Below are 25,929 nucleotides of genomic sequence, written 5' to 3'. Positions count from 1 at the left end.
AGGTTTGGTTGGTTTTCAATGCACACAGAGACAGAAAAACCCCTCCTTGGCATGTTTATCACACGTAAGTAAGTATTGTCATGCCAGTTTTGATTAGTACTGAAAAATACATTTGATTATGCTGGCAGCTGGAGAAATAATTGGGTAAGTAGTATCCCTATATTGTATCCGTGCATTAGCTCATAAAGAGACAGTAGCCTAATAATCCTGCTGCTGTCTGTATAAATATCGATCAAACAAACAAAAAAAAACTCATCACCGAATCACTGCTGTAACAAATATTAATATAAAAAATGCAAACATTGTATTAAATAGAGGAGCATGTTCTTGTTTCTTAATACAGTGTATATACAGGAATCAGAGAGTGAAATACCATACCTTTTAGGACTTTTCCATACATTAAGACTTCATAACCACTTTTCAACCAGAAACACTGGCGAGATTTTAACTTGCAGTATATTTACTAAATATTCATGTAAGAAACTTATTCCAAAACTAAAACATTATTCATATACTGAATAAAAATATATTAAATCTAGCTAATTCAGCAGGTTTGCGGGTATAGAACTGCAGAAATAATGGTGATGCCTTGGTTACTGCAGCAAACAAAGCAGCATGATATTCGCAGATTTAATTCAGGCAAACTTTAGCATACAACCATACATTGCATAATCAAAAATGATTTGAAATTGAATACCTTGCAAAATAGCCTTTAAGACTTAATACATTTTAAGGGCCTTAAATTTATCTACATTGATTTATCAACTTTTTATATTTTTAAGACCCCGCGGACACCCTGTAATAACTTTCTTTGGTAAATAACTTTGTTTTAACATGTTTTAAAGATTAAGATGTTCTCTCTCACAACAGCTGAATGTTAACCTGTATGCAAACCTTTATTTCAAAGTTCTATTTTTATACTCAAACATTATTTACATATATTTTATTCAGAAGCATGAGTTTGGAAATTAGAAAGAAATATTTAATGCATTCCTTAGACTGCTGTTGACTAAATTTACACATTCCATTACAGAATCTATAAGTCTGACGATATTTAATCAACATTTGCATAACTAAAATCTAATTGTACTTTGCAAGAAAGACTAAAATAATTTTTAAAACTCAAAATGCATCAAATTTCACACCATTTCCAGCAAGTTTTAAACCATGCACTTAATCTATGCAAGTCAACTGAAAGGAAACAATTGTTTGCCATCATAAGCTTCCCCTCTGAAATGGTGTTTAAAACAGCCTGGGAAGATCACCAGGGCTCTTACACAATCAAGCATGCAAACCTATTGAAGGAACTTCTATTCACCATCAGTGTTAATGTTTATGGTGGATGCACACTAACTAGGGGACCTTTTGTTTTGGAGTGTTGGAGTGTTCAAATAGTCATTCACACAAATCAGGATGCACACGGATGGCGTGCACAGACGTAAATGAACTGTGCTGATGATGGAAACAACGCTGGAGCAAACAACAGAAGCAAACTTTCAGCTTCAATGTGGACCAGTGTGCGTTTCTGTGAGGAGTTTGTTCCCCCGTGTTGGCGTGGGTTTCCTCTGGGTGCTCCGGTTTCCCCACAGTCCAATGACATGTGGTATAGGTGAATTGGGTAAACAAAAATTGGCTGTAGTGCATGAGTGTGTGTGTGCGTGCGTGCATTTGAGAGTTTATGGGTGTTTGCCAGTACTGGGTTGCAGTTGGAAGGGCATCCGCTGTGTACAACATATGCTGGAATAGTTGGTGGTTCATTCCGCTGTGGCGACCCCTGATAAATAAAGGGACTAAGTCGAGGCAAAATTAATGAATGAATGACTTTTTAACATTCTGTTAAGGATCTAGAAATTAAAAATACCCATTCTTGGCTAATTCTGGCACCTTTTACAGTGTTTATTAATGTGCACTGTCCCTGTAAACAAATAAACTAAACCAAACATGCACTGCAAGAGGTTTACAGCGCAAAGACTTACTTTCCAGAGGCGCTGTTGGAGATCTCATCAGCAAGTTCATCTCTTTCCTGCTCAGCGTGGCGTCTGGCTCTCTCTGAAGATGCCAGATCCTAAAAACACAGAAACAGAACCATAAATTTGCAAGTCGAACTAATCTCAATTAACACAGTCAGTTCTCTTCAGAAGTGTCAGTTTACCTCTTGCAACTGCAGAATCTCAGCCTCAAGACTCTTGAGCTTCTTCTCGTTCTCTTTAGACTGAGCGAAGATCTCGTCCCGAGAAGTGCGCGCCTCTTCCAGCTCCCTCTGATAGTCCTTCATCTGAGCCTGGTTTGAAAACAGAGATGTTGTTGGTCTGTACGTCTCGCATTTTGGACTAAGACTGATGCAGCAGCGATAAGCTTTTAAGGTTACGTCCGGACAACAACAATCATGTTTTGTTGTCTTTTACGCATTCTGAAAATATTCACATTCATACATGCATCATTTCAAGAAATATCGGTGTTCAGATGGAAACAGGGTTAAAAACTGGGTTAAAAACAATGCGTATTAAAAATAAGTAATGAACACTTCCTGCTTTTTCCTGGGAATAATATTTCCAAGGTAGCTGTTGACATGGAATTGAACCAGATTTTTACAATTGAACAATACAAACATAAAAATAAAAACAAAACAAAAAAAGAGAGAGATGAGTTCTGTGTAATAACAATGAAATGACACAAGAAAAAAGTACTTAACTACTGAAATGCATTTAATACTTTATTTAAAAGACTTATTTGGTGACGGCAGCTTAAAGACGCCTCTCATATGGAGAATGAAGTCACATGAATTGCTTAGGTGTGATTTTTTTTCGCAGACTTCAACAGAGTGTAAAATCTTGATGGTTCTTTGGGTCTCGTCTATCAAATCAGAGCTTTAATTTGTATTCTATATTGGATTCAAGTCAGGTGATTGGCTGGGCCATTCTACAGCTTGATTTTCTTTTTCTGAAAGCATTTGAAAGTTTCCTTTTGGATCACTCTCTGGCTGAAATGTCCACCCTGGTTTCATCTTATTCATCCTGATAATGTAGATGTTGAACTGAAGCAGCAAATATTCATTTACACTGATGAAGGGCAGAGGGTTGTTGAAGAACTACTGAGAGATTTCAGCTGCTTTCTGGGCTTTCACTGCGTTTCTACACCTCCCTTTCTTCATGTGTTCAATACTTTTTCCCTGTGTCATTTCATTTTATTACGCATTTCTTTATTTGTAAACTAATTAGATTTGTTTTCTTTGCATATATGGAGTCCTTTGGTTGTTACTAACATTCGGGGAAAATTTCAAGCCAACAGCACCTTTAGAAATATATTTTCTGAGAAAAATGGTGACATGTTCAATACTTATTTTCCCCACTGCAAGCCACCTCTATATGTGGTGCTGTAAACAAACACAGACACACAAATCAAAGAATAATGCAGTGAGCAAGTCCTTCTTCAGTGCACCGAGTACAGACACGAATGATACCGAATGAGTGTATCTTGGAAAACTGTTAATGTGTCATAGTTGATACAGCATTACCAGGTTTTGTTGTAATTGTGCTAATACATTAAACACAGCTCTGTAATCTTCTATTGTTGTTACCATTTGTTACAGGCGACGTTCTTCCTTCTTCTGGTTACTTGATGCTGTAATGTCATCTTTACAAAAAGTGGCACTTTTTCTATCCACATAGCTACACTTAGAACGGTATTTTGAGATTTTTCAACTTTGTTACCCGTTATACAAAAAAAGTGTTGTGTGGACGAAAGTACAGTATGCATGGGACGAAAACCAGTTTCAAGGTTTACCACGGTTTGGACAAGTCTTAAAAACTGCAAAAATTTTCTGTTATACCGTACCATTCCTATGGTATATATATATATTTTTTCGTTATGTTTTTTACATGTTTTTATGACTATTTTATTTAGTTTTTTTTTTTAGGGCAACAGTATCTCCAGCAGAACAGGATCCTCTATATCCAAAGAAAAGAAAGATATCCAAAAGATGCCTTTTTAAGTTGTAAATAACTCTTTTTAAAACTAATGAAAACAGCATTTTAATAATGTTTACTGTACTAAAATATTTTAAATGTTTATTCAAATAAAATATAGTGTATTCAATGGGGAAAAAAGTTGTTGTTTTTAACCCAGACATTTAAAAAGAACATATTTTAGAGCCGTTATCACAATATCGTGATACTTTAATCCAAAATTATCATATCGTCAGAATCCAAATGTTAAACTTTTGCAGATTGAACTAAATCTATTGCAGTGTAGATGCACCGTTAGTGAAAAATTATTTAGTGTGTCATTTCTTTCACGGTCATTACTGCGCCATCACATTTCTGAACTGCAGCCTTCAGGAAAAGATTTTACCTGGAGTTTGCGTAGTTGTTTGATGGCTTCATCGCGGGCCTTGTTTGCAGCCTCAATCTGAGCTTCCACATCTTTGAGGTCCATCTCCAGTTTCTTCTTTGCAGCAACAGCAAGAGCTCTCTGCTTCCTCTCATCTTCCAGCTCTGCCTCCATCTCCCGCACCTGAAGTCAAGAGAACTCATGGATAATTTTTTTTTACCAGATTACAGAAACACAGGTTTATCTTGTAAGAAAACTCTTGAAGGCTGTCACACATTTATTGTTATTTCTCAAAAGAAACAGAAACAAGAGAATGTTAATGTTGGATTACAATTTAATAAATGTGAGCCTGAACCACAAAACCAGACTTAAGGGTCCCATTTTTTTTTTAAAGTGAGATTTCGTCTAATAGGATAGGACAATATTTGGCAATTTGGAATCTGAGGATTACAAAAGAACATAATAAAATCATCTTTAAATCTTGTACAATACAAGTTCATATCAATGCATATTACTAATCAAAAATTAAGTTTTGATATAACTACAGAAGCAAGCATGATTTTAATATCCTAATGAGTTTTAGCATAAAATATCATGGCTATTCTTAAAAATATACCTGTGCAACATCAGATAGTTTGGAGGTCCAGGGTTACAAATACGTTTTCTTAAAAAAAAAAAACCTATTTCAATTCAAATTCTAGATCAAATCTTCAAATCTAAAAAGCCGTTCAACACTCAAAATCTTCAACTAAAAATTTTAGAAAGCCAAATGAAAGAATGATGTGTTAACGGATTAAAAAATGAAGTTCATAGGAACTGATGCCTGTAAAAAAATCAATTAATTATTGAAATAAAATCCTTCTGATTTATTATTTTTAATCACAGTTTTTTAATAGGTAAAAAAAACTGTCCATGTCACAGACCTGTTTGACCAGTGCTCTTTTCTTCTCCTCGTTCTGCTCATCTCTGGCCTGTAGGTCTCGGTCAAACTGGGCCTTCATGGCCTGCATGTTGACCTCTAGACGCAGTTTGGCATCTTCAGTGGCCTGCAGCTCATCCTCCAGCTCCTCCAGCTGAGTGCGCATCTCCTCCACCTGCTGCTCCAGAGTCCGTTTAGATTTCTCCAGCTCGTGGACCTGCGCATTTAACAATTGAAATAAATACACAGATGTCACAACAGTTGCCAATTTTTTAAAACCATAACTGACAATGAGTTTCTAGACAGTTCAAATCCCTTATTTTCAAGATTTCCATTTTTCAGGAATAGAAATTCCACATCTGGTCAGTTTTACCATTTTATTACATTTATACAGGATTTCCAGGCCATTTTTTAATTCCCTAATACTTCTTTCTGTCCAAATCAGCTTTGGTAAACTCAAGACATTTGCTAACCCTGTTTTGTCCAAAAAAAAAGAAGATTTAGTATAAAACTAATTATTTATAGTCTCCAAATTTTCATGCTGTAATACTAACAATGCAAATGTTCTGACAGGCTGATTTTTGTGTATTCTGGTGGCACTGACGACAGGCAAATTACTTAACATCTGCAACTTGCTGCATCACACTTGTTTAGCACATGCCAAAAGGTGTGAGCACATTAGAACACAATCTGCAGTTTACAAAACACCAAAAACGATTCAAACGCTGATGATGAATTCAACTATTACTATACTTTTAGTGCAAAGAACATACTTAATTGCACTCAATCAATCCCTCATAAACAGTCTGATGTTGATTCATTAATGATGATTCAGAAGTGACAAATGCATTTTAAAATGGGATTGAATCCATAAAACCCATAAATTATCCAATTGTGTATACTTGACTTTTGGAAAATGTGATGATCAACACTTTGGTAATTAAATTCAGGCATCTCATGCATTTGGCATCTGCAATTTCTGCCACATAAGATTGATTACCGTAGCCTTGTTTTGGTCAGTTATTACATCTAAATTCACTTTAGCTGAGGTGTTTATATGCCGTTTATACGTTTGTAAGGCTGTCCACTTATTACAAGGTGACAAGATAAAGCATCAGGGTTTATGCTTACTATGTTCATATTTCCAGTTTCTTCTAGCAATATCTGGCAACACTAAAGATTGAGTCGCTCCCAGTGATTTCTTGCATGGCCAATATAGAAGATAAGACGACCCTGATGAATATTTAGTTGCATTATCAATTTTTCTCTTGCATCTGCTGTACTTGTTTTGTGTATGGTCCGTGCACCCCAAAACTATGCACATATGGTTTAGTGAACATGTGGCCACAGTGACTTACATTTTTGCCTACGTCATCCTTGGAGCTGATCAGATCCTCCATCTCAGCTCTGAGCTGCTTGTTGAGTCTCTCGAATTCCTCTTTAGCCTCCAGAGCTTCATCCAGGGCTCGGGCCATAGACAGAGCTTTGGTGTCCTTCTCTCGAGCCTCAGCCTCGGCACGGTCCCGCTCCTCAGCATAACGCGCAGAGATGGTCTTCTCCTCCGCCAGCATCTGTCACACACATTTACATGTGCATTTTTTTTATTGTCAGCAGTTTTTAAAGGCCCCAATGGAAAAAAAAATGTATATCTAAACTATATATAAATAATAAAAACATCACACAACAATCACAAGAGAGTCCACCAATAAATAAAAGTTCTGCCATTAGTTGATTACCCTCATGCCACTTAATTTACTTAATCCAGCTTATATGAAGGAATCCTAAAGGTAATTTCAATACCCTTTTAAGACTTTTTAAAGACCTACTCAGAATATTTTAAGACCTCATCGCCACTTCAAGTTCTAATCAGTATCAAATCTTTCACTTAATAAACAGTTGTTAATAAACAGTTGTAGTGGAGCATAACCATGCAACAGAACTCAGATAAGCTCGGAAGAAACAAAGCTTGAAAGAAGAAATTACGCAGTGGTTTTCAATGACAGGCTTCAGCCACTGTTTAAACTCGTCTTTCTCCAACCAGGAGTACGCAAACTTACATTTTCCCATTTTGCGGTCTGTTTTGCTCTATGGTTTCGCTACATGTGGTGAGCATCACATCACCTTCCCACGTTTGTCGCAAATTACGTGACATCACCCGGATAGAGGAGCTTGGCCGGACACATCCCGGCCCGAACCAATCAATGGATCAAGTATGCCATTGTTAATATTAGGAGGAAAATATATATATATTTATGCTTTTTTTGGAGTCAAACACTTTGGACAACGCTTGAACAAAATGTAAGACCTCGTAAAAAATGCTATTAAGACTTTTTAATACCTTTTAAGGGTATTAATTTTCTTTAATTTATCAACTTTTAAAACGTTTTAAGACCCCACGGACACCCTGTAATAAACACATTTTTTTGTTGATTATCTTAGCACAGATTATTTTAATGAAGCGTGAGATTTCCACATTCACTGAACGTACATACAGTGGGGAAAATAAGTATTGAACACGTCATGTTTTATCCTGGGAATAATATTTCTAAAGGAGCTTTTTTGGGTAAAAACACAAACAATACAAACATAAAAATAAAAATAAACAATAAAGAGAGATTGCACTTGTATGTACTGGAAGTTGTTAATTTTCTTTAGTGTTGTTATTATTTTATATTACTATTAAATACAGTCTTTAACTTAAAAAAAAAAAAAAAAAAAAAAAAGAGATTAATTCTGTGCAATAACGATGAAATTACACAAGGAGAAAGTACTGAACTACTCAAACGGATTTATTACTTTATATAAAAAGCTTTTTTGGGTATGGCAGCTTAGAGACGCCTCTCATATGGAGAATGAAGTCAGGTGTGAGTTTTGACTTCAACAGAGTGTAAAAATCTTGATGGTTCTGTGGGTCTTGTCTATCAAATCTGAGCTTTAATTTGTATTCTATATTGGATTCAAGTCAGATGATTGGCTAGGACATTCTACAGCTTGATTTTCTTTCTCTGAAAGCATTTGAGAGTTTCCTTGGCTGTGTCTTGGATCACTCTCTTGCTGAAATGTCCACCCTGGTTTCATCTTAATCATCCTAATAATGTAGATGCTTGACTGAAGAAGCTAATATTCATTTACAATGACGAAGGGCAGTGGGTTTCTGAAGAACTACCGAGAGACATCAGCTGCTGTCTGGGCCTTCACTGCTTTTCTGCACCTTACATTCTTCATGTGTTCAATACTTTTTCCCTGTGTCATTTCATTTTATTACAAAACTTAATTTGTAAACTAATTAGATGGGTTTCTTTGCATATATACATTTACCAACATCTGGGGAAAATTTCAACTTAACAGCTCCTTTAGAAATATGTTTTCTAAGAAAAATGGTGACGTGTTCAATAGTTATTTTCCCCACTGTTTTAAATGCCCCTATGAATAAAAATGCTGCCTCACATCCTATTTGTCATTTTAAATCTTAGTAATTTGCCACTATCCTTTAAACCTCTAGGTTTTACCCATTTGCCAGCAAGAAGTTTTGTATTAAAATTTAGTATGATTATGTAATCATTTAAATATTTTGAGTACAGGTAAGTATAAGCATATTTTTTCATTTTTTAATAATATCTGTAATGCTGAATGATGATGGAATATTACAAGCTTTTATTTTCATACTTTATTATTAGGTTATTTGAAACATTAAAGGCTCTTTACTTGCTATTAATATGTTTGTTATATTTATATGATATACAATCAACTTTGTAAACTTTTGAATCAATTTTGAAGCCTTAAAAAGTATGTGAGCAAAGTTGTGGTGGAAAGAACTATCAAAAAGTATAATTAAAATATCTTTATTTGGGTGGTCATGAATGAAAGTCCCATTGGTTTGCAACAACGTAAGGATGGGTAAATTATTTTCATTTCATTTTCCTTTTCTTTAACCAAAACTGACACTTACCTGGTCAAACTTCTTCTGTTTCTTCTCCAGGTTTGAGACGATCTGTCTCTGGTGGTCCAGGTCCACCATAAGGTCATCCAGCTCCTGCTGCAGCCTATTCTTGGTTTTCTCCAGCTTGTCAAAAGCGATGGCCTTCTCCTCCAGCTTCTGACTGGTCCCCTCCATGTCTTTCTGCAGCTTCCTCTTGACCTCCTCCAGACCCTCAAGGGCTCCAACATCATCCTCCAGCTTCTTCTTGGTCTCCACCAGCTACCCAAAAAAAACGAGGATTACAAACGACTGCCTTTTTTGTTATTAACATAACTAAACTAAATGTTCATCCAATCATAGCAGCGGTCATTTACAATTAGCCAAGTCTATTCAATCAATGTGGTCTGAATAAGAGGTCAAAACAAGAGAGACAATAGCCTATTACTTCTATATTATGTCTTTTTATGTAAAAATCTTGATAACCTCATAAGCGGGCCTCAGAGAGGAGTACAAAAGTTTCAAAAGTTTTAAAAAAGGCAGTTCCTGACCACTTAAAGCAATATGTCAACTGATGCGTTGGTCATATGTCAGGTGATACTGGTTAATCTGGTTTTTCTGACAGTGATTGTGTGTACCTGGGCTTGTAGTGTTGCCAGTTGCTTCTCCAGGTTCTTCCGTGACTCCTCTTCCTCCTCCTGCTGCTCCACGAGATTGTTTTTCTCCTCCTCCAGCTGACGGATACGGCTGCTCAGGTTCAGCTTCTGACGTGTCTCCTCTTGAAGCAACTCCTATACACACACACATACCAATAAACTGTTTGCATTAGATCTGTGCAGTCTTTTCTATTGCAGGTTCATCAGTGAAGTACATACTGGAATATAATGAGCATCAATCTTGTACATTAGAAAATAGACTTAGCAAGTAGATTTATTGTGGTCAGAGACAGTTTACCTGAGTATCCTGAAGCTGACTCTCTAGACTGGAGACGTCTTTGGTCAGTTTGATTCCCTTCTTCTCGGCATCTTCTAAAAGGCATGAAACGTTGTCCAGTTCCGTCTGCAACAAATGACAAGCATTACAATCTGCGGTGGGAGGACAATTAACAAGTAACAAGTCTTCTAAACGCAAATTTCATCACAGTTTTGGAGCACACTAGCTTATAGATATCTTAAAAACTAACAAAACACTGATACTACCATCTGAAAAATTGTATTTTAATTTCAAGGGACCTTTAAACTAAACTTTATTTTGATGGATTAATGTGATGACAGAAGAGTTTCTGAGTGCTCATGATAAGACAGAAAGAGTAACATCCCTAACATGTGATTTCTGCAAGAGCACTGACCTGTATCTTGTGGGTACGGTCGGCCAGTTCTCCTTTAACCTTCTCCCCCTCGCTGAAGCGGGCCATTACCTCCTGCAGCTGAGCCTCCAGTTTCTTTCTCTTGTGTTCAGACTCTGACTTGGCCTGCTGCAAGCTCTTCACCTCATTGGTCAGCTCCTTATTATCACTCTCTAGAGTCTGTTTGTTTTTCTCCAGATTTCCTTTGACCTAGCGTTGACAGACAAGACAGTTTGAGATGGAGCCAAAATTCGGTCCAAGCTAAGAGTGGAGGAGGAAATTAACGCCAAAGACATCATTCTGACAGAGGATAACTGGCTGCGCTCCAGGCCAGATATTATCAGTGAAATGGCTCTGGTTGATTCTTACTCTCTTGGCCTGCTCCAGCTGCTCGGAGATCTCCTCCAGAGCCGTGCCGTGCCTCTGTCTCATCTCTTGGATCTGAGACTCGTGGTTCCTCGTCTCATCGTCAATGGCCTTCTTCAGCTCCGCCACCTCCTGCTCTCGCTTACTCCTTCATTGGTAAGACACATTTGAGGAGAAGGGGTTAATGTAAAAATAATGTTAAAAAAATAAAATAATAAAAATAAAATAATAAAAACATTAATAATATTTAGTGTTTTAGTATTCAAGTATTTAGTGACACTTTTTTGGATTATCATCTTCTTTTTACACTTTTTTTGTATCCGCCAAATATAACCAAACTCCTGCAATTGATTACGCAGTGGAAAATCTTTTCTCATTTACCCGTTTTGTACTCTGCAGACCCATAGAGACACGTCTATTTGCATCCGGCCGGGGTTTCTAAATCTACTAAAAATGTCAGGGATTTGGGATTTCCTTTTTCTGTCATTTTATTTGCTGTATATTTTATTAATTTGATGATGTCAATATATTACATATTTTATACATCTAAAATGCTTTGGCAATACTGTACAAAATATTATGCCAATAAAACAACCTGAATGCGAGATAGAGAGAAGCTGATTTTACCTGTCAGTGGATGCACATGGCTGTAAAATAGCATAAAAGTACGAGAAATAGTTGATTTTCTTTTTTTTTTTTACTTTAACCCATCGAAAAGAAATTATGTTTTTTAAGTAATATGGTGCTTCAAATGAATTAATGTATCAATTACATCTTTAAAAATGTAAAAAAATAAAAAATAAAAAAAAGTAGACGTCATTGAATCATTTGTTCAAGAGAATCTAATTTGATGAAATGATTATTCATCCAGTCACCAGAAATTAATTAACACTTTATTTGCGAATCACTGAATTATTCTTTAAAATAAAGAAATTATGTTTTGTTTGTTGCATATAGTTAACTATTTATGTGATGTGGGTAAAAAGTGTGTTTCAATCTGGCTACCACCACAAGTAAATTTCACCCCTTACAAATCTCTTTTAAATTCATAATTTTAATAAGACGCTATACAATGTTATGTTTGTGCATATACATTAGATTAGTCAGTACTGAAGCCAAATCTGGAGCTCATCTAACAAAATAATTTACGATAACAGTCCAAAAACTAGTACACTAAAATGTATGTCATAGAAAAATATAAAATATAAATAAAAAAATAAAAAAAAAAGAGGAAAAATCAAGAGAAGCAAAAAAATTGAAAAATTTTGTAGGTTGTATTTTTTTGCAATATTTTGCTTGAAATTAGTTGTTTTTCTTTCAATTTCTAAATATCTTTGGAGACTAAAATATTATTTTAATAAATAAATGTGTTTAATAAAACTGTTTTGTTTAAATGCACCAAAATATATTGTCTATATTCACTGAGAAATGGATAAAAATATTCACTTTCAAAATGGGGTGTACTCAAATATGCTGAGCACTGTACATAGTCTAATAGTGTTCAGGTTCAGAAAACGTAATAATCAAGTGCAGATAAAAACTGTCTACACTCATGTATAAATCGTTAAATAAAATTAATCTTTGTTAAATTTACAAAACTACAAAAGTGCAGTGGCAAATGTTTACTTATGGATATAAACAATAATGCTGCCTATAATAGTGACTGAAGCAGAGCAAAATTTTTTTAAAGTAATATGGTGCTTCAAATGAATTAATGTATCAATTACATCTTTAAAAATGTAATAAAAAAATAGATGTCATTGAATCATTTGTTCAAGAGAATCTAATTTGATGAAATGATTATTCATCCAGTCACCAGAAATTAATTAACACTTTATTTGTGAATCACTGAATTATTCTTTAAAATAATTGATACAAAATGTAATATTTTTAATGCAGTAGGTTTATGTGGGATTTACAGTCTACAACTAGACTTCTACTTCTAAAAACTAGAAGTTGCTCCCAAAACTCTTTCAGTGTTAATAAAAATAAAAAACAACAACCATCAAATGCTTAATCTGTTAGAAAACACAGGGCAGTGAGCTAAACCGCAAGTAAAGCAACGAAAAAGAAAAGGTTATGAAATAATTTAGCCTACCAAAAATAAAAAAAAGAAATTAAATCAAGTAATCAAATAGATAAGTAAGACACTGCATGGCCTTAACAGTCTGAATTACATGCACATGAATTCTTATTAAAGTTATAGTTGTGAGGGATTCAGTGAATGAATCTTTTGTTGTTTGATTAACTCTGTGTGCTGCCGCATTATAATGCCAAATGCACAGATCTAACAGCTTGCATTTGATTAGTTTTTTAACCGCTTTAAATTAAAACACACAAACACAGGCATTTATATCACAATATTTCATCTTGATAAAATTTTTAAATGGTTTAAACAAATAATTGAAATGAAATCTTGCAGCAAGAAATACTGGATTTAAAACGGTCCCTAATTACTGGTAGTGTCAGATTGGTGAAGCGGACTTGTACCTGAGCTCCTGCTGGGCAGCGGTGGTGTCCAGGGTGTCTTCCAGCTCAGTCTTTAGAGCTTCCAGTTCCTCGCTCAGATCTCTCTTGAGCTTCTCTGCTTTGTTTCTGGCTGCTTTCTCAGACTCCAGATCCTCCTGCAGCTCAGCTAGCTGGGCCTGCAGCTCCCGTAATTGCTTGAGGGCGTTGTTCTTCTGAGCGACCTCCTCATCACCTCTGCGGAAGAACAAACACGAGGAGAGAGTATCAGCAAAACAATGCATGCAAAATGTACAGGGCTTTATTAATAGACTTTTGTTTACAAACTAGGAATTAAAGATGCAATATATAAGTTTGACACCTAGTGGTTGAACAAGGTATTGCACTCCTGGATCAAAACACATTTTCACTTGGCTCCTCAACAAACATGTCCACGCAATCTGGTTGCCAGATTGACATGAGAGTGCCTGACTAACAAGCCTAAAGGCTGATTTTCTTCTCAATGTAAATTGTAATATTTATATTATTTGCTAATTAATAACTTCATGTGAAACTGAATCTGAGTCTCATTTTTAGGGTTGTTACTGTCCACCGGAGGTTGCATTTTCGGTTGTGGGCACAGGCTTAGAGAGCCTTTCTGAATGAATGAATAAAATACATTGTTTTCCATGAAGGCAACCCGGGATGCTGAAATATAATTGGTTAAAGTGGCAGTGGGTGGGTTAAAAGAACCAAAACAAAGACAGCCATACCGGCACGCAACTCACATTTTCAAAAGCAGAATTTCGGACTGTTTTTCAGATAAACAAGAATGTTCACTTAACATGTTTCTTAAATATCTGCAAACATATTATGGTATTTTCATGCTTTAGAAGAGTCAAAAAATTACATACAGCACCTTTAATACTTTCATTCAGCAAAGACACACAATAATTTGATTTAAATTCCATTTGACAGGTTTTTTTAATTTAAATAAACAATGCACTGGAAAATTTAGCTTTTGCCTTGTTTCTAGTCAAAATATCTAAAAATTCTTAAAATCAAGAAGGATTTTCTAGACAAGCACAAATTATTGTTTTGTTTCCAGAAATAGTATGCTAAAATTAAGTGAGTTTTACCTTAAAAACAAACTAAATAATCTGCCAATGGGCTAAGCAAAATAACATTACGTCAAAGTAAAAACTAGATTATTTTGCTTACTCCATTGGCAGATTATTTAGCTTGTTTTAAAGAAAAACTCACATAATTTTGACTTATTTCTGAAAACAAGACAATATTGTTTGCTTGTCTAGAAAATGCTTCTTGGTTTAATAGTTTTAGATATTTGGACTAAAAAGAAGTTGAGAAATGTAAAGAAAAGCATTTTTGCAGTTGTTTTGAAATGTCTATTCATCACAGAATCCTTCAAAAGGGTTATTACTGTTTCACTTTGTGAACCAAATCTAAACACAAAAATGAACACAAAAGAAACAGTTCTAGAACTCTAGGTGACACTTCTCAGGTACCTTCAAAACATGCTGTCAATAATCACTATTAAACCTTTTGCCATTGTCTTAAATTTATGAGAAATTGCTACTTCAAAATCTGCAACTGAAAAAATAAAACCAATTAATTGCATCTAAATCTACTGTAAAGTTATAAGAAAACTTGTGTTTTTTTAGATCTCATGATCTGTGAGGTGCCCTGGTTACAAAATTTGGCATAGATTCTCAAATCATGCTGCTGATGAAGGGTATGGACTTTCTTTTCGATTAAGAAAAGTACTGAAGAAATTATCAAAACTGTAGATTACTCTGTTAAATTTGTGTCATCAGAAAATAAAATGAAAATAAAATCTTCAAAACTCTGGTCATTTTTATGCAGCTAGTACCAATTGGCTCATTTTGGGTAAAATCTGAAGAAATGGCTACAAAAACAAAATACAATTTCCTAATTCGGCAATTTCCTAGAGTGCTAATGTGAGATATAGTCTGAATGATAGCTCTAGGAGAAAAGTTTCAAAAGGTACAGCCTAAAGAAGAGTTACATTTTAAACTGGTGGTGGTGGTATAAAGAAAGTTGGTTAGATTACTACACAAGACCACCTCTGTAAGCGTCCGAAATGTCATCATTTTCCAGAGTATGGATAAGCTGCCGTTTGAAAGGAAGGAGGGAAAAAAACAACAGAATCAATGTGCGCTGTGTTTCTTTGCACGTAAACATCTAATGCCGAGTTCAGACTGCATGATTTTAGCCCTGATTTTGAGTCGCCGACAGGTTTTGAGAAATCGCAGACAGATGCCTAAAATCACAATGCAAATCAGTGCTTGTTCATGCGAGTAACAATAACACAGTATGAACTATCAAAGACGCGATCTAAGAGAGTCGCCGATGACTCACAGACACCCATGAGATATTTGGCTTGCTAAATATCTGGAGCTGTCAGTGATTCAAATCATGCCATGTGAAATCAGTTTTGACTGAAAATAACATCAGCGATCACACCTACAGCCAATGAGAGAGCGGCATTCATTAGCAGGCCAGCGGGAGAACTTAAAAGCTCTCATTTTCAGTTTATTTGGACCCAAGAAATGGAGGAAAAACTAGTGGAAATTTGGCAGGAGCACCTGTGTCTGTTTGACATGTCATCTGAGCAATATCACCAGGTCAAGAAAGAAAAAAGTTGAGGAGAAATTGCTAATTCCCTTCAAACCCAGGTGAGCAAATATGTACATTTTCTACCCCATTAAAGGATTCTTTCTCGTTATGTAGTTAATAACAACAGATATACTGCGTATTTTGGGTTGTGAGACATAGTTTGGACAAAGTTGTCGCTGGTTCGTCCTATTGTAAAGTGCAGTCTGAAACCCCCTGTCGCTGATCCATCTTGCAGTGTAAATAAAGCAGCAATAAAACGCTAGCCCAGATCATCATGCAGTGTGAAAACATCTGTGACACGACTACTTTGAAATTCATGCAGTCTGAACTCGGCTCCAAACTAAAATATTTGAAGATGATTAAATTATGTATATTACAGTTAATGTTAACAAGGTTATGGTGTGATGTCATACAATTGACCAAAGTGATACAATCTGATAAAATGATTTCAGGAACGCACAATGTTAACCAACACAAAGGTCAAGAATAGATTTATTCCATGACTAATATTCCAATTTACTTGACCTTAAAAAAATCCAGTCTACCACAAGTTATTATTTAGACACGCTCATTTACATGACAGCAAAACTATTTTGGCTCCAAGAGAAGAGTCTGCTTGGAATAACCTCTATTTTTATCATTATTCAGTGCTTCTCCCTGAACAGATCTTTACCTGGCCAACACAGCCTGCAGCTCCTCTTCTTTCTTAGCCAGTTGGATCTTAAGTTCATCAATCTGGGCCTGCAGCTCAGCTATCTGGTCTTGTAGGTCTGTGGTCTCTGCATCCAGTTTTCTTTTGGCTTTCTCAAGCTCCTGTCGAGTTTTCTCCTCTTTCTTCAGACGCTCTGATGTTCAAACACAAACACGTAAGACTTACTGTTTTACATCCATTTAAACAAAACAAAATCAACCCTGTCCTCACCTTCCAAGTCAACCATCATCATCTCTTGCTTGTTTTTGACTTTGCCGAGGTTCTTGGCCTTCTCTTCTTCCTCAGCCAGCTGAGAGGTCATCTCACCGACACGGTCCTCCAGGAGCTTTTTCTCCTGAGAGACAACGAGGGAATAAATTAGGACGTCTCTGTGCATGCTTATCAGAAAGTCCCTGGACTGCATTTTGATTGACATCTACACTGACCTTTAGGAATTTGGAGTTCTGGTCCTCCAACAGCAGAATATCTTCCTCCATCTTTTTGATCTTGGCTTCAGCAGTCACTTTCTCCAACTGCAGCTTCTGTCGAGCAGCCTCCTCTTCATCCAGCTGCTCCTCTAGGTCCTATAAAACATGCATATGCCCTCAGCACTGATGTAGGATTCTGTGGAACTGTTAATGCTAACTTTAAATAATTACTCATTACTGAAAAAAGTATCGCCTTAAGTAACAGTTTAATTATAGCGCCGTTATTCCCATCACTGGACATCACAGCTTAATATTTCATTCTGTAAGTGAACAAATTAAATTTGATGGAATGAGATGTAGTGTGACTGCTCCACCTGTATGTGTGACTGCATTTTCTTCTTCTCATTCTGCAAAGACTGGTTCCTCTCCTCTTCCTCCTCCACGCGGGACTCCAGGTCATGAAGAATCTCCTCCAGCTCTTGTTTTTTAGCCACCAGACGAGCCCTCATCTCTTCAGCTTCAGCAAACAATTCAGTCTCGGCCTGCAGTTGCTCGGCCAAGATGTTCTTCTCTTCCAAAAGCTGAAAAACAACACAAAAACATGATCTTTTCTCAGATTTTACAACAATTTTCTGGAGAGCGAGGGAGCAAGTGGGTGGAAATGCATGTGCTAACCTGCTGGTGTTTCCTCTCCATTTCTACCAACTCGTTTTCCACTTTAACCTGCCTCTCCTTCACTTTAATAAGCTCCTCATCCTTGGCCTGCATTTCTTCCTCCTGGCGGGTCACCTGGAGGAGGGGCTTCACCTGTAAACATGGATCAATGAATGTCTCAATTAAAAACAATCTACAATAATAATGCAAATCAGTTAAGACATCTTTTATTTAGCTGCTCATTATAACAAGTACGTTAACCGAGACCAACCTTAGTGAAGAGCCTCCACCACTGCCAGTGGCGCAGTTTCAGGTAAGCAGCACAGTTTCTCTGGAGGACTTTCAAAGCACTTAGCTGCTGCTGCTTTTTAGCAAAGGCCCTGAGGAACAAACACAGTTCCCATTTCATGTACTGTACTGTGATTTGTACATTACTAACAGTAAGAGCTGCATATTACTACTGGCTAGGGCTGCACAATATATCCTTTCAGCATCGATGTGCAGCAATGTTTCCATCTGCAATAGTTACATCTCAATATACAGTATGCAGCGCAGTTGAGTCTGAATTATGGTTGACCAGAAGAACATGTGATTTGTCGTTTAACCATAATAGAGTGAAGGTTTATAATTTGCTTGTGTTTTTAAGCCCTGTGAATGAGCATTTCGAGAGAGTTTAGAACATTTGGACACAAAAAATGATGATGTCTGGAGTAGGGTTGTGTCGATAGACAATGCCATTGTCCATCACCGATGGACATCACAATGCTAAGCCAGCATCGCGATCCTCCGCCCCGCCCCCGTCGCAGCAGCAACCCTCTCACGAACCCTACACACTCAGGTCACAATACGTCGCAGTTTTAAAATGACATTTTAGAACGAAAACGATCCACGTCCACACTGGTGTTTCATCTAGCATTTCTAAACAGCCCTCCATCCGCACTATACCGTTGAAAACGCACACCATGTGACCACACACACACAGTCATGTGCTGCAGCGTATGCTCTCGTCTGAGCTCCAGGCAATCAGGAGGTGCTTTGAGCACAAAAGCCCAGAGAGCAGTGCACGTCGAACAGTTTATCAAGGATGTACCGCTGGAGACTTTTACTTGGTAATTTTTGTGAAAACCTCAGATACTGTTGGTTCTGTTGGTTGGTTCCTGTTAGTTTGTCGACACCAATATAACGACACAGATCACTTTGCCTATTCAATGCCAGAGTACTACGGAAAAAGTGATTGACAGGTGGTAATTTGTGTGTAACTTATCGTTATTTATTTATGATATGGGCTATGATATGATATGGTATTTATGATTTATGTTATGGGTAAAACAAAGACCATGTGGGTTAGGTAGTTAAAACGGTAGGCTACAAATAATTAATTCGTTATGGATTCATTAATTATTCATAAGTAATTAATTCACCGCCGCCTTCGACAACAATGCCATCGTCCATCACGATATTTCACATTAGACATTTTGGTCGACATCGCCCAACCCTAGTTTGGAGGTGTAACAAAGATTTATTGGATTTAATTATTTATACAGAATTTAAGATTTATGCCAAAAAAGAATTTTTATCTTGTTTCTAGTCCAAATATCTACATTTCAAAGCAAAAACAAGATTATCTTAATTATCCCAATGGCAGATAATTTTGCTTGTTTCAAGGGGAAAAAAAATTATTTCTTAATGTGAAAACAAAACAATATTTTTGCCTGATCTAAAAAAGTTTTTAGCTGTTTGGACTATAAATGAGACAAAGCAAAGTAAGAATATCATTTCTTGCATTGTAATTTACTCAATTTCTGTACCGGAATACTATTAAACTCCCCAGAAAACTGTCAAATAGTGCTTATTCAAACAATCTTGTGAAACTGTATTTATCGCAATATTTAATCACAGAAAAATTAAATATTGCAATATCAGATTTTTCCAATATCATGCAGCCCCTGTTCAGTTGATTAGGTTTATGTCAGCCGTTTGCATTTGGACTCACTTGCGAGCCAGGTATCCTCGACAGACCGACTGGAAGTAGATGATGATGTCTGTTATTTTCAGGTCTCTCTCTTCCTCCAGGTGCGCCAACACTCCAGTGCGGAAGAAGATCTTGCTCTGACCGATGCGGTAGAGGTTTGGGTCGAGCTCCAAAGCTCGGATCTGCAAATATTAAGTTGATGCTTCAAAATTATCAAGCTGCTAAATTTCAAATGCTGCTTTTTTCAGTATTGGACATTATTCAGAAAACGTTAAGTGTCCTTGTATTTTTAAATATTTCTTTCATTTTAATGGACCCTTTTCACAAAACTTTTAATGGTCATCATAATCTTAAATCCTTAAAAGTTTTGAACATTTTGATTTAAAAAAAATAATAAAATAAACTAAGTACATTTATATGTATTCACGCATATATTAAATCATCTTTGCATCAAATTACAAAAAAAAAACGAATTACCTCTTGTGCGAGGTGTTTCTAAAGCATTGTCTATTGGGCAGGACAGTACATTTGATGTCGTTTTCTCTTCTGACTAATGTTATCAGTGCCACACAATTTTTTTCCTTTTTCCTAAAAGTCTTGATGACACCATCGTGGAGTTTCACTTCCAATATTTCAGCAAATGGGATTGTAAAAAAATGATTTGTTGTACTCTCCCATTCACTGCGCTCTAAGTTTAATCAACTATGACAACTTCTGCTACTGAGAAACCTGGAAATGTGAAAGGGTCTATTATGAAAATGGCATATTTTTATATAAAGTTATAAGGCACTTTGCGAAATTCATTATTTCTCTATCAGGTGTGATTCTGAAATGTCTATTATTTAGACTGGAACAATCTATATTTTATAATTTATTTTATATATATTAAAAACAATTACACTTCTGTTCAGCTGAATATTTTTCATCACCAACAGCTGCTCAATATTTTTATTGTGAAAAAGGAGCAACGTTTTTCTAGAATTTGATGGAAAATGTTCAAAGTTCAAAAGAACATTGCTACATAAACTTTCAAAATTCAAAAATGCATTTTAAGATATGGAATTATTGTTTGGTTTGGAAATCTGACAGTAAAAACGAGAACCCAAGTAAATAACTTGATGAGAGTGGCAGGAAAATTATGGGAATTGAGACACTTGGTTTGCTAAAAGACATCTTTGAGTTGTGCACAATTCAACAAGCCAACAAGATTTTATCTGATTCTTCGCATGTGCTGTCTTTGGAGTATGAGCTGATGGATTCTGGCAGAAGATACAGGATCCCGCTACGCAAGTTTAACAGATATAAACTCTCTTTTGTTCGTTTTTAAATTAAATTGATCAATGACCAAGTAGGACCAAAGATTAAGATAACTGCACTGGTTGGCATAACAGAGGGCAGTGGGGTCACATTGTATTTTTTAATTTTATTATTATTTTTATGGAACCTTATTTATATCCAGAGGTGTTTTAGGTTCAGATTTTTAATATGTATGTATGTATGTATGCTATATGTCGTCTTGTTGGGTGTCTATGTACAGCAGAACCTTTTTTTTTCTAAAACAAATTTCCCCTACGGAAGACAATAAATTTTACTTTGTCCTTGAATTCTTGCACAATATAAATATGCATTTCCTTCTTTCTAAATAAGCTCAATGAAACTCATGCCAGAATGTCTTCATGAAACATTTAAAATATTATGATTTAATAATTTTATTTTCTACTTTAGACCTTCATGAGAGCTTTCCAGCCTCATTTTCCAGTCATCTGAGGTTTAAAATATCTCACCATTCTCTCACAAGCCTGTTTGCCATCCATAAAGCCTTTAGGTATTGCATTAGGAGTAAGAATCTCATATCTGAAATGAAAACAGATATCACAGTTTAATCACTTAGAAAATAATACAATAAACTAATGCTACACTGTAAAGCTCAAAAAGTTAAGGTAACTCAAACAATTTGAGGAAACCAATTCCAACAAACCATTTAAGATCAAAAACTTATCGTAATGAGTACTGTGAACTTAATCCATTTGAGTAAATGAAGCAATTTGAGAACAGTAAAACCCTGATAAATGAAAAGAACTCAAACCAACTGAGTACTGTAAAACCCAATAAGTTAAGGCAACTCAAACCGTTTGATGAAACTGACTGCAACAAGCCATTTGAGTTAAAAAAAAAACTAATCTATACGAGTATTGTGAACTTACTCCATTTAAGTTAAAGTAATGATGTATTTAATTAATTCATTACCTTCAACACAGAGTTCAAAACTCTTTTCAAATGAGTAGAATTAACTTTCAGGAAATTTCATTTGATAAAGTTGATTGTTGGGTTTTACAGTGTACAGAAAGAACTGGTGCAATGGTTCTCTACCGTTAAAGACGTCTCTGAAACGCACCTCTGTCTGAACTCCTGGAAGACGATGCGGTTAGGGAATCCCTGCCTGCAGATGCGGATCCCTTCAAGAACTCCATTACACCTCAGCTGATCTAGAACCAGATGGGGCTCCAGTTTACCAGCCTAACAGAGAAGAACAGAGATTATGACAATGCTGTATTTTTACTCAGATGTACTTCAGACTGAAGGCACAAATGTGACTTACTCTCTTCTCGTGATTGGGGATTATACAGCGAACAAAGTTGGGGTTGGTGTTTCTGAGTGTGGCCATGAGTTTTGTAAGGGACTCTTTATATAGTTGACCCACAGTGCGAAACATGCCCTTTTTGGTCTTATATGCAGCTCCGAATGCGGTCTCATTCATTCCTGCCACTTGGTCCAAACCAACAATACGGTCCACTGCCATGAAGAGTGAGAAGAAAACAAGATACCAATCAGTTAGGTCTGTGAAAGAGTATTTAGAGAAAAAGAATTAAATAAAAGTGACACAGCACAGCCAAATCATGTGAAGATGGAAGAGGGAAATCTACATCTAAACTCTAATTCAACAACAACCAAGCAGAAGGTCAAAATACGCTGTGTGTTTCTGCGATTAAAAAAAGCTTTGCTTAGATTCTTTCAGTCATCATATTCCAAAAGAAAGCAGAAAATAGCTTTCTGAAAGTAGTACAGTGTATTTTGACTCAATGCCACAAGTTCGGTCAATCCAAGAGCCAACGGCCCCTACTACGCCAGCAGGTCCAGTGCTAGGCAAATGGAGACATGAAATAGATGGAGAAAGCCAAGGGTAAGACTACATCTATAAACAAGCACAAGCTGCAAAGGAAATCAAAGGGAAGGTTGAACCTCACGACCATCTCCAGGACATATTTCACCCCGAAAGCCAGCAGCTGATGTAGTCACCGTGTTTTTGAAAGTAGGAGTCAGATGTTTGTGAATAGGACAACACTTTGCATGCATCTCTTATTTACAAACTAGTGAAAACTTGTTTTTATTGGTGCAAGAATGAATTGCAAATATGGCAGTGAATAATTTGCCTTCCTAGTTTTATATTTTCTCTTAATTCGTTTATAAAATATTTACAAATACTTGGCCTAAAGAATGGTTCTAAAATGCCAACCTTTTTAAGATGTGCACATTTTCCAAATAATTTTCATTTATAAAATGCAGGATCCTTCTCATTACTTTATAATACATTACAAATAATAATAATAATAATAATACAAACAATGCATACTGAAAAGTAATTAAAATAAATTGCATTATCCGCTTGTTAAGTCGTGACGTATGAAATATTGTTTCCGGGTCCAAGCTGCTACTCCAGGTGTGTCCAAACTCGATGCAGAATGGCCGGTGTCCTGCATAGTTTAGTTCCAACCCTAATCAGACACACCTGGGCTAGCTAATCAAGTTCTTACTAGGCTGTCTAGAAACCTCCCGACGTGTATTGAGGAAAGTTGGAGCTAAACTATGCAGGATGCTGTCCCTCCAGGACCGAGTTTGGATACCCCTGTGCAACTGATTCGAATTGAGAAAATATTTGTTTCGTTTTCGTTCCTCCCGTATTATACATATAATAGGTTAACAATGTTACACATATATTTTTCTAGGTCCGTGGGCACAGGCAATATGGTTATGTTGCAGTCGATGACACGGTCATACCTTTAAACTGTTATCCTTGGCATTTGACAGATAATTTAAAAAAGGTTTCCAGGTGGCTTCGAAGTAAGCAATGTTATCAGAAAGATTGTGACCAAGTCCCTCTAAATGTAAAGTGCTAGAAAATTCTGAAAGCCAGAATTTAAAAAGTGGTTTTGATGCCTTTTTTCATAGACAAAGAATATTTTTTTAGCTATCACTATTCCATATTGAACAGCCTATTTAATATTCATTTAAATAGCGATTGCTGGATCAGGGGCGAGGTCACAAGAATAAGCATAGAAGTAGAGTGGAAGTTGAAAATTTCACTTCAAAACTCAAAATGTTTTGGGCATGACCAAAAAAAGATGTCCTAAAGAGCCTTCTGCAGATTCACATTTGTAAGATTTAGAGGAGATGGAGGACTAGAATTTATTAAGCTTAACTCTAGAACAATGAAGCCGATGCAATACTTCATATTGCATCAGTTGGTGTCTTGAGTTAATAGAACATGTATTTATGACCTTGATAGACTTTTTCCAGTTCTCATTGGTCATCTGAATGCCTAAATCTTTCACCCACGAAACTTTCAAATACAAGGTAGATATGTCGAACTGACCAGTTAAAACATCTATAAAATGGGAAATCAAATTAGAGGATTAGAGGCATCAGGAGAGGCAGAAAGTAATTTATATACATCATGTTTATCTGCTAATATTTCAAAGTGGGAGATAGATGTCCAATCATAGCGATAATGATTTTCAAAAGTAGCACATCGCTTTATAAATGTTTATAATTTTCATTTGTTGAGTATCCCCATATAGTTTGGTAGAGCGCTTCGACCCAGAAGTCGCTTCGCGTGACGTCACACTAAACAAATGGATAATGCTTATAATAATAACACAAACAAAAGCTTTGATGTTATTGCTACTGTATCAGAGTAATGAGATTTTAATAAGACAACAGCAACAAAAAATTACAAAAAGTAAAAGCTTTGGATGTATGTGGTGATAGCCTTTTTTTCTTGGAGTGAAATATGACCCAAATATGACCAAGTTCTGTCACTCAGAGTAACGCTGCTAAAAAAGTATCCTTTCAGCAACTGAATAAATAAACACAAATAGATGTGCATAGCAATAAATGGCTGAATTCAAATCAGAAAAACATTTTTTAAATGTTTAATTTGTTAAAACAAGTAAAAATACAAAAGACAAATTAATTTATAAATCAAAAGGGATGACAATGTCTAAGTACATTTGGTAGATCTATGAAATTCTAGGTCTTGTTGCGCTCCTATAAGCGTCATTGTTAAGAATTGCTTCAAGCAACTGTTCTGTTCATAATGAGGCCCTTGACATGATTTCCGTTTCCTCCATGGAGAATCTACTGAGCTGTCATAGTTGACTGACCCAGACAGCAAGTCTTTTGGATTCCAGTGAAACAAGACCTGTATTGTTCCACATTCCCTGTCGAAGACACTACAGAATTCCTCCACCCCTCACCCAAACTCCATCTCCCTCACACACGGTCTATCAAATCACCGTCTGACACTTTAAACAAACAAGTTGTCTGACCACGAGAAGCAGAGGCAAAAATGGTATACCACACACATTGATTATTCCAGCCAATGAATGAATTACTCCAGCCATGAATAAAAAATAAATAATAACTACATATAAAATAAATATCACTTTTGTTTTAGATATCACTATTTTTACCTTTTGTAATTTCTTTAGAACAGTTTTTCTTTAAAATTGAAATAACCATAATGTGCCCGGACATTGTTGTGACTTTATTATTCTTGAAGATTCTCATCCCTTTCTCTTTACTGTATCCGCTTGTTAAATTGTGACGTATGTAATACAGTTTACGGGTCCAAGCCGCTACTCATTTGATTTGAGAAAATATTACTTTATAACCACATTCTTTACTTATATCACAGATTAAAGTGAATTTTATGTAAAATAATGGCGTACACAACAGTCTCTGGACTTGCTGCATCACAGACACTAATGTTTTAATTAGGGTTGTCCAGATCCGATTCAGACTCGATCTGAAGCGTACGTTACATCCCAATCCGGACTCGAATATTTAAATATATATTCTCATTATTTTTTAACACATCAATAGTTATGCGGTGGCACAGAGTTAGACCTCCTTCTTGACTTCACACA

At 36.0% G+C, this 25,929-nt stretch overlaps 1 protein-coding gene across 2 annotated transcripts in view; it reads right to left on the bottom strand.

Moving 5' to 3' along the window:
- The window catches only part of myh10 (myosin, heavy chain 10, non-muscle), a 103,951-nt gene that overhangs the window by 8,829 nt on the left and 69,193 nt on the right, over nucleotides 1–25,929 (bottom strand). For both annotated transcript variants that reach the window (XM_056459417.1, XM_056459418.1), the window contains 21 exons: nucleotides 22,323–22,516; nucleotides 22,119–22,240; nucleotides 21,508–21,577; nucleotides 19,745–19,905; nucleotides 18,023–18,131; nucleotides 17,773–17,904; nucleotides 17,472–17,678; nucleotides 17,116–17,253; nucleotides 16,901–17,024; nucleotides 16,652–16,823; nucleotides 13,366–13,578; nucleotides 10,879–11,023; nucleotides 10,513–10,719; nucleotides 10,119–10,223; nucleotides 9,803–9,955; nucleotides 9,198–9,446; nucleotides 6,607–6,819; nucleotides 5,253–5,465; nucleotides 4,351–4,512; nucleotides 2,153–2,281; nucleotides 1,977–2,065 (listed from right to left, as the gene is read on the bottom strand). In XM_056459417.1, coding sequence (XP_056315392.1) covers nucleotides 1,977–2,065; nucleotides 2,153–2,281; nucleotides 4,351–4,512; nucleotides 5,253–5,465; nucleotides 6,607–6,819; nucleotides 9,198–9,446; nucleotides 9,803–9,955; nucleotides 10,119–10,223; nucleotides 10,513–10,719; nucleotides 10,879–11,023; nucleotides 13,366–13,578; nucleotides 16,652–16,823; nucleotides 16,901–17,024; nucleotides 17,116–17,253; nucleotides 17,472–17,678; nucleotides 17,773–17,904; nucleotides 18,023–18,131; nucleotides 19,745–19,905; nucleotides 21,508–21,577; nucleotides 22,119–22,240; nucleotides 22,323–22,516 — 3,307 coding nt within the window. The remainder of the gene's footprint in view (nucleotides 1–1,976; nucleotides 2,066–2,152; nucleotides 2,282–4,350; nucleotides 4,513–5,252; nucleotides 5,466–6,606; nucleotides 6,820–9,197; nucleotides 9,447–9,802; nucleotides 9,956–10,118; nucleotides 10,224–10,512; nucleotides 10,720–10,878; nucleotides 11,024–13,365; nucleotides 13,579–16,651; nucleotides 16,824–16,900; nucleotides 17,025–17,115; nucleotides 17,254–17,471; nucleotides 17,679–17,772; nucleotides 17,905–18,022; nucleotides 18,132–19,744; nucleotides 19,906–21,507; nucleotides 21,578–22,118; nucleotides 22,241–22,322; nucleotides 22,517–25,929) is intronic.

This window comes from Danio aesculapii, chromosome 6 (genome assembly GCF_903798145.1).
Source record: "Danio aesculapii chromosome 6, fDanAes4.1, whole genome shotgun sequence".
Taxonomy (NCBI): domain Eukaryota; kingdom Metazoa; phylum Chordata; class Actinopteri; order Cypriniformes; family Danionidae; genus Danio; species Danio aesculapii.
Note: the sequence above shows the minus strand (reverse complement) of the source record. Positions and strands in the feature narration are given on the sequence as shown.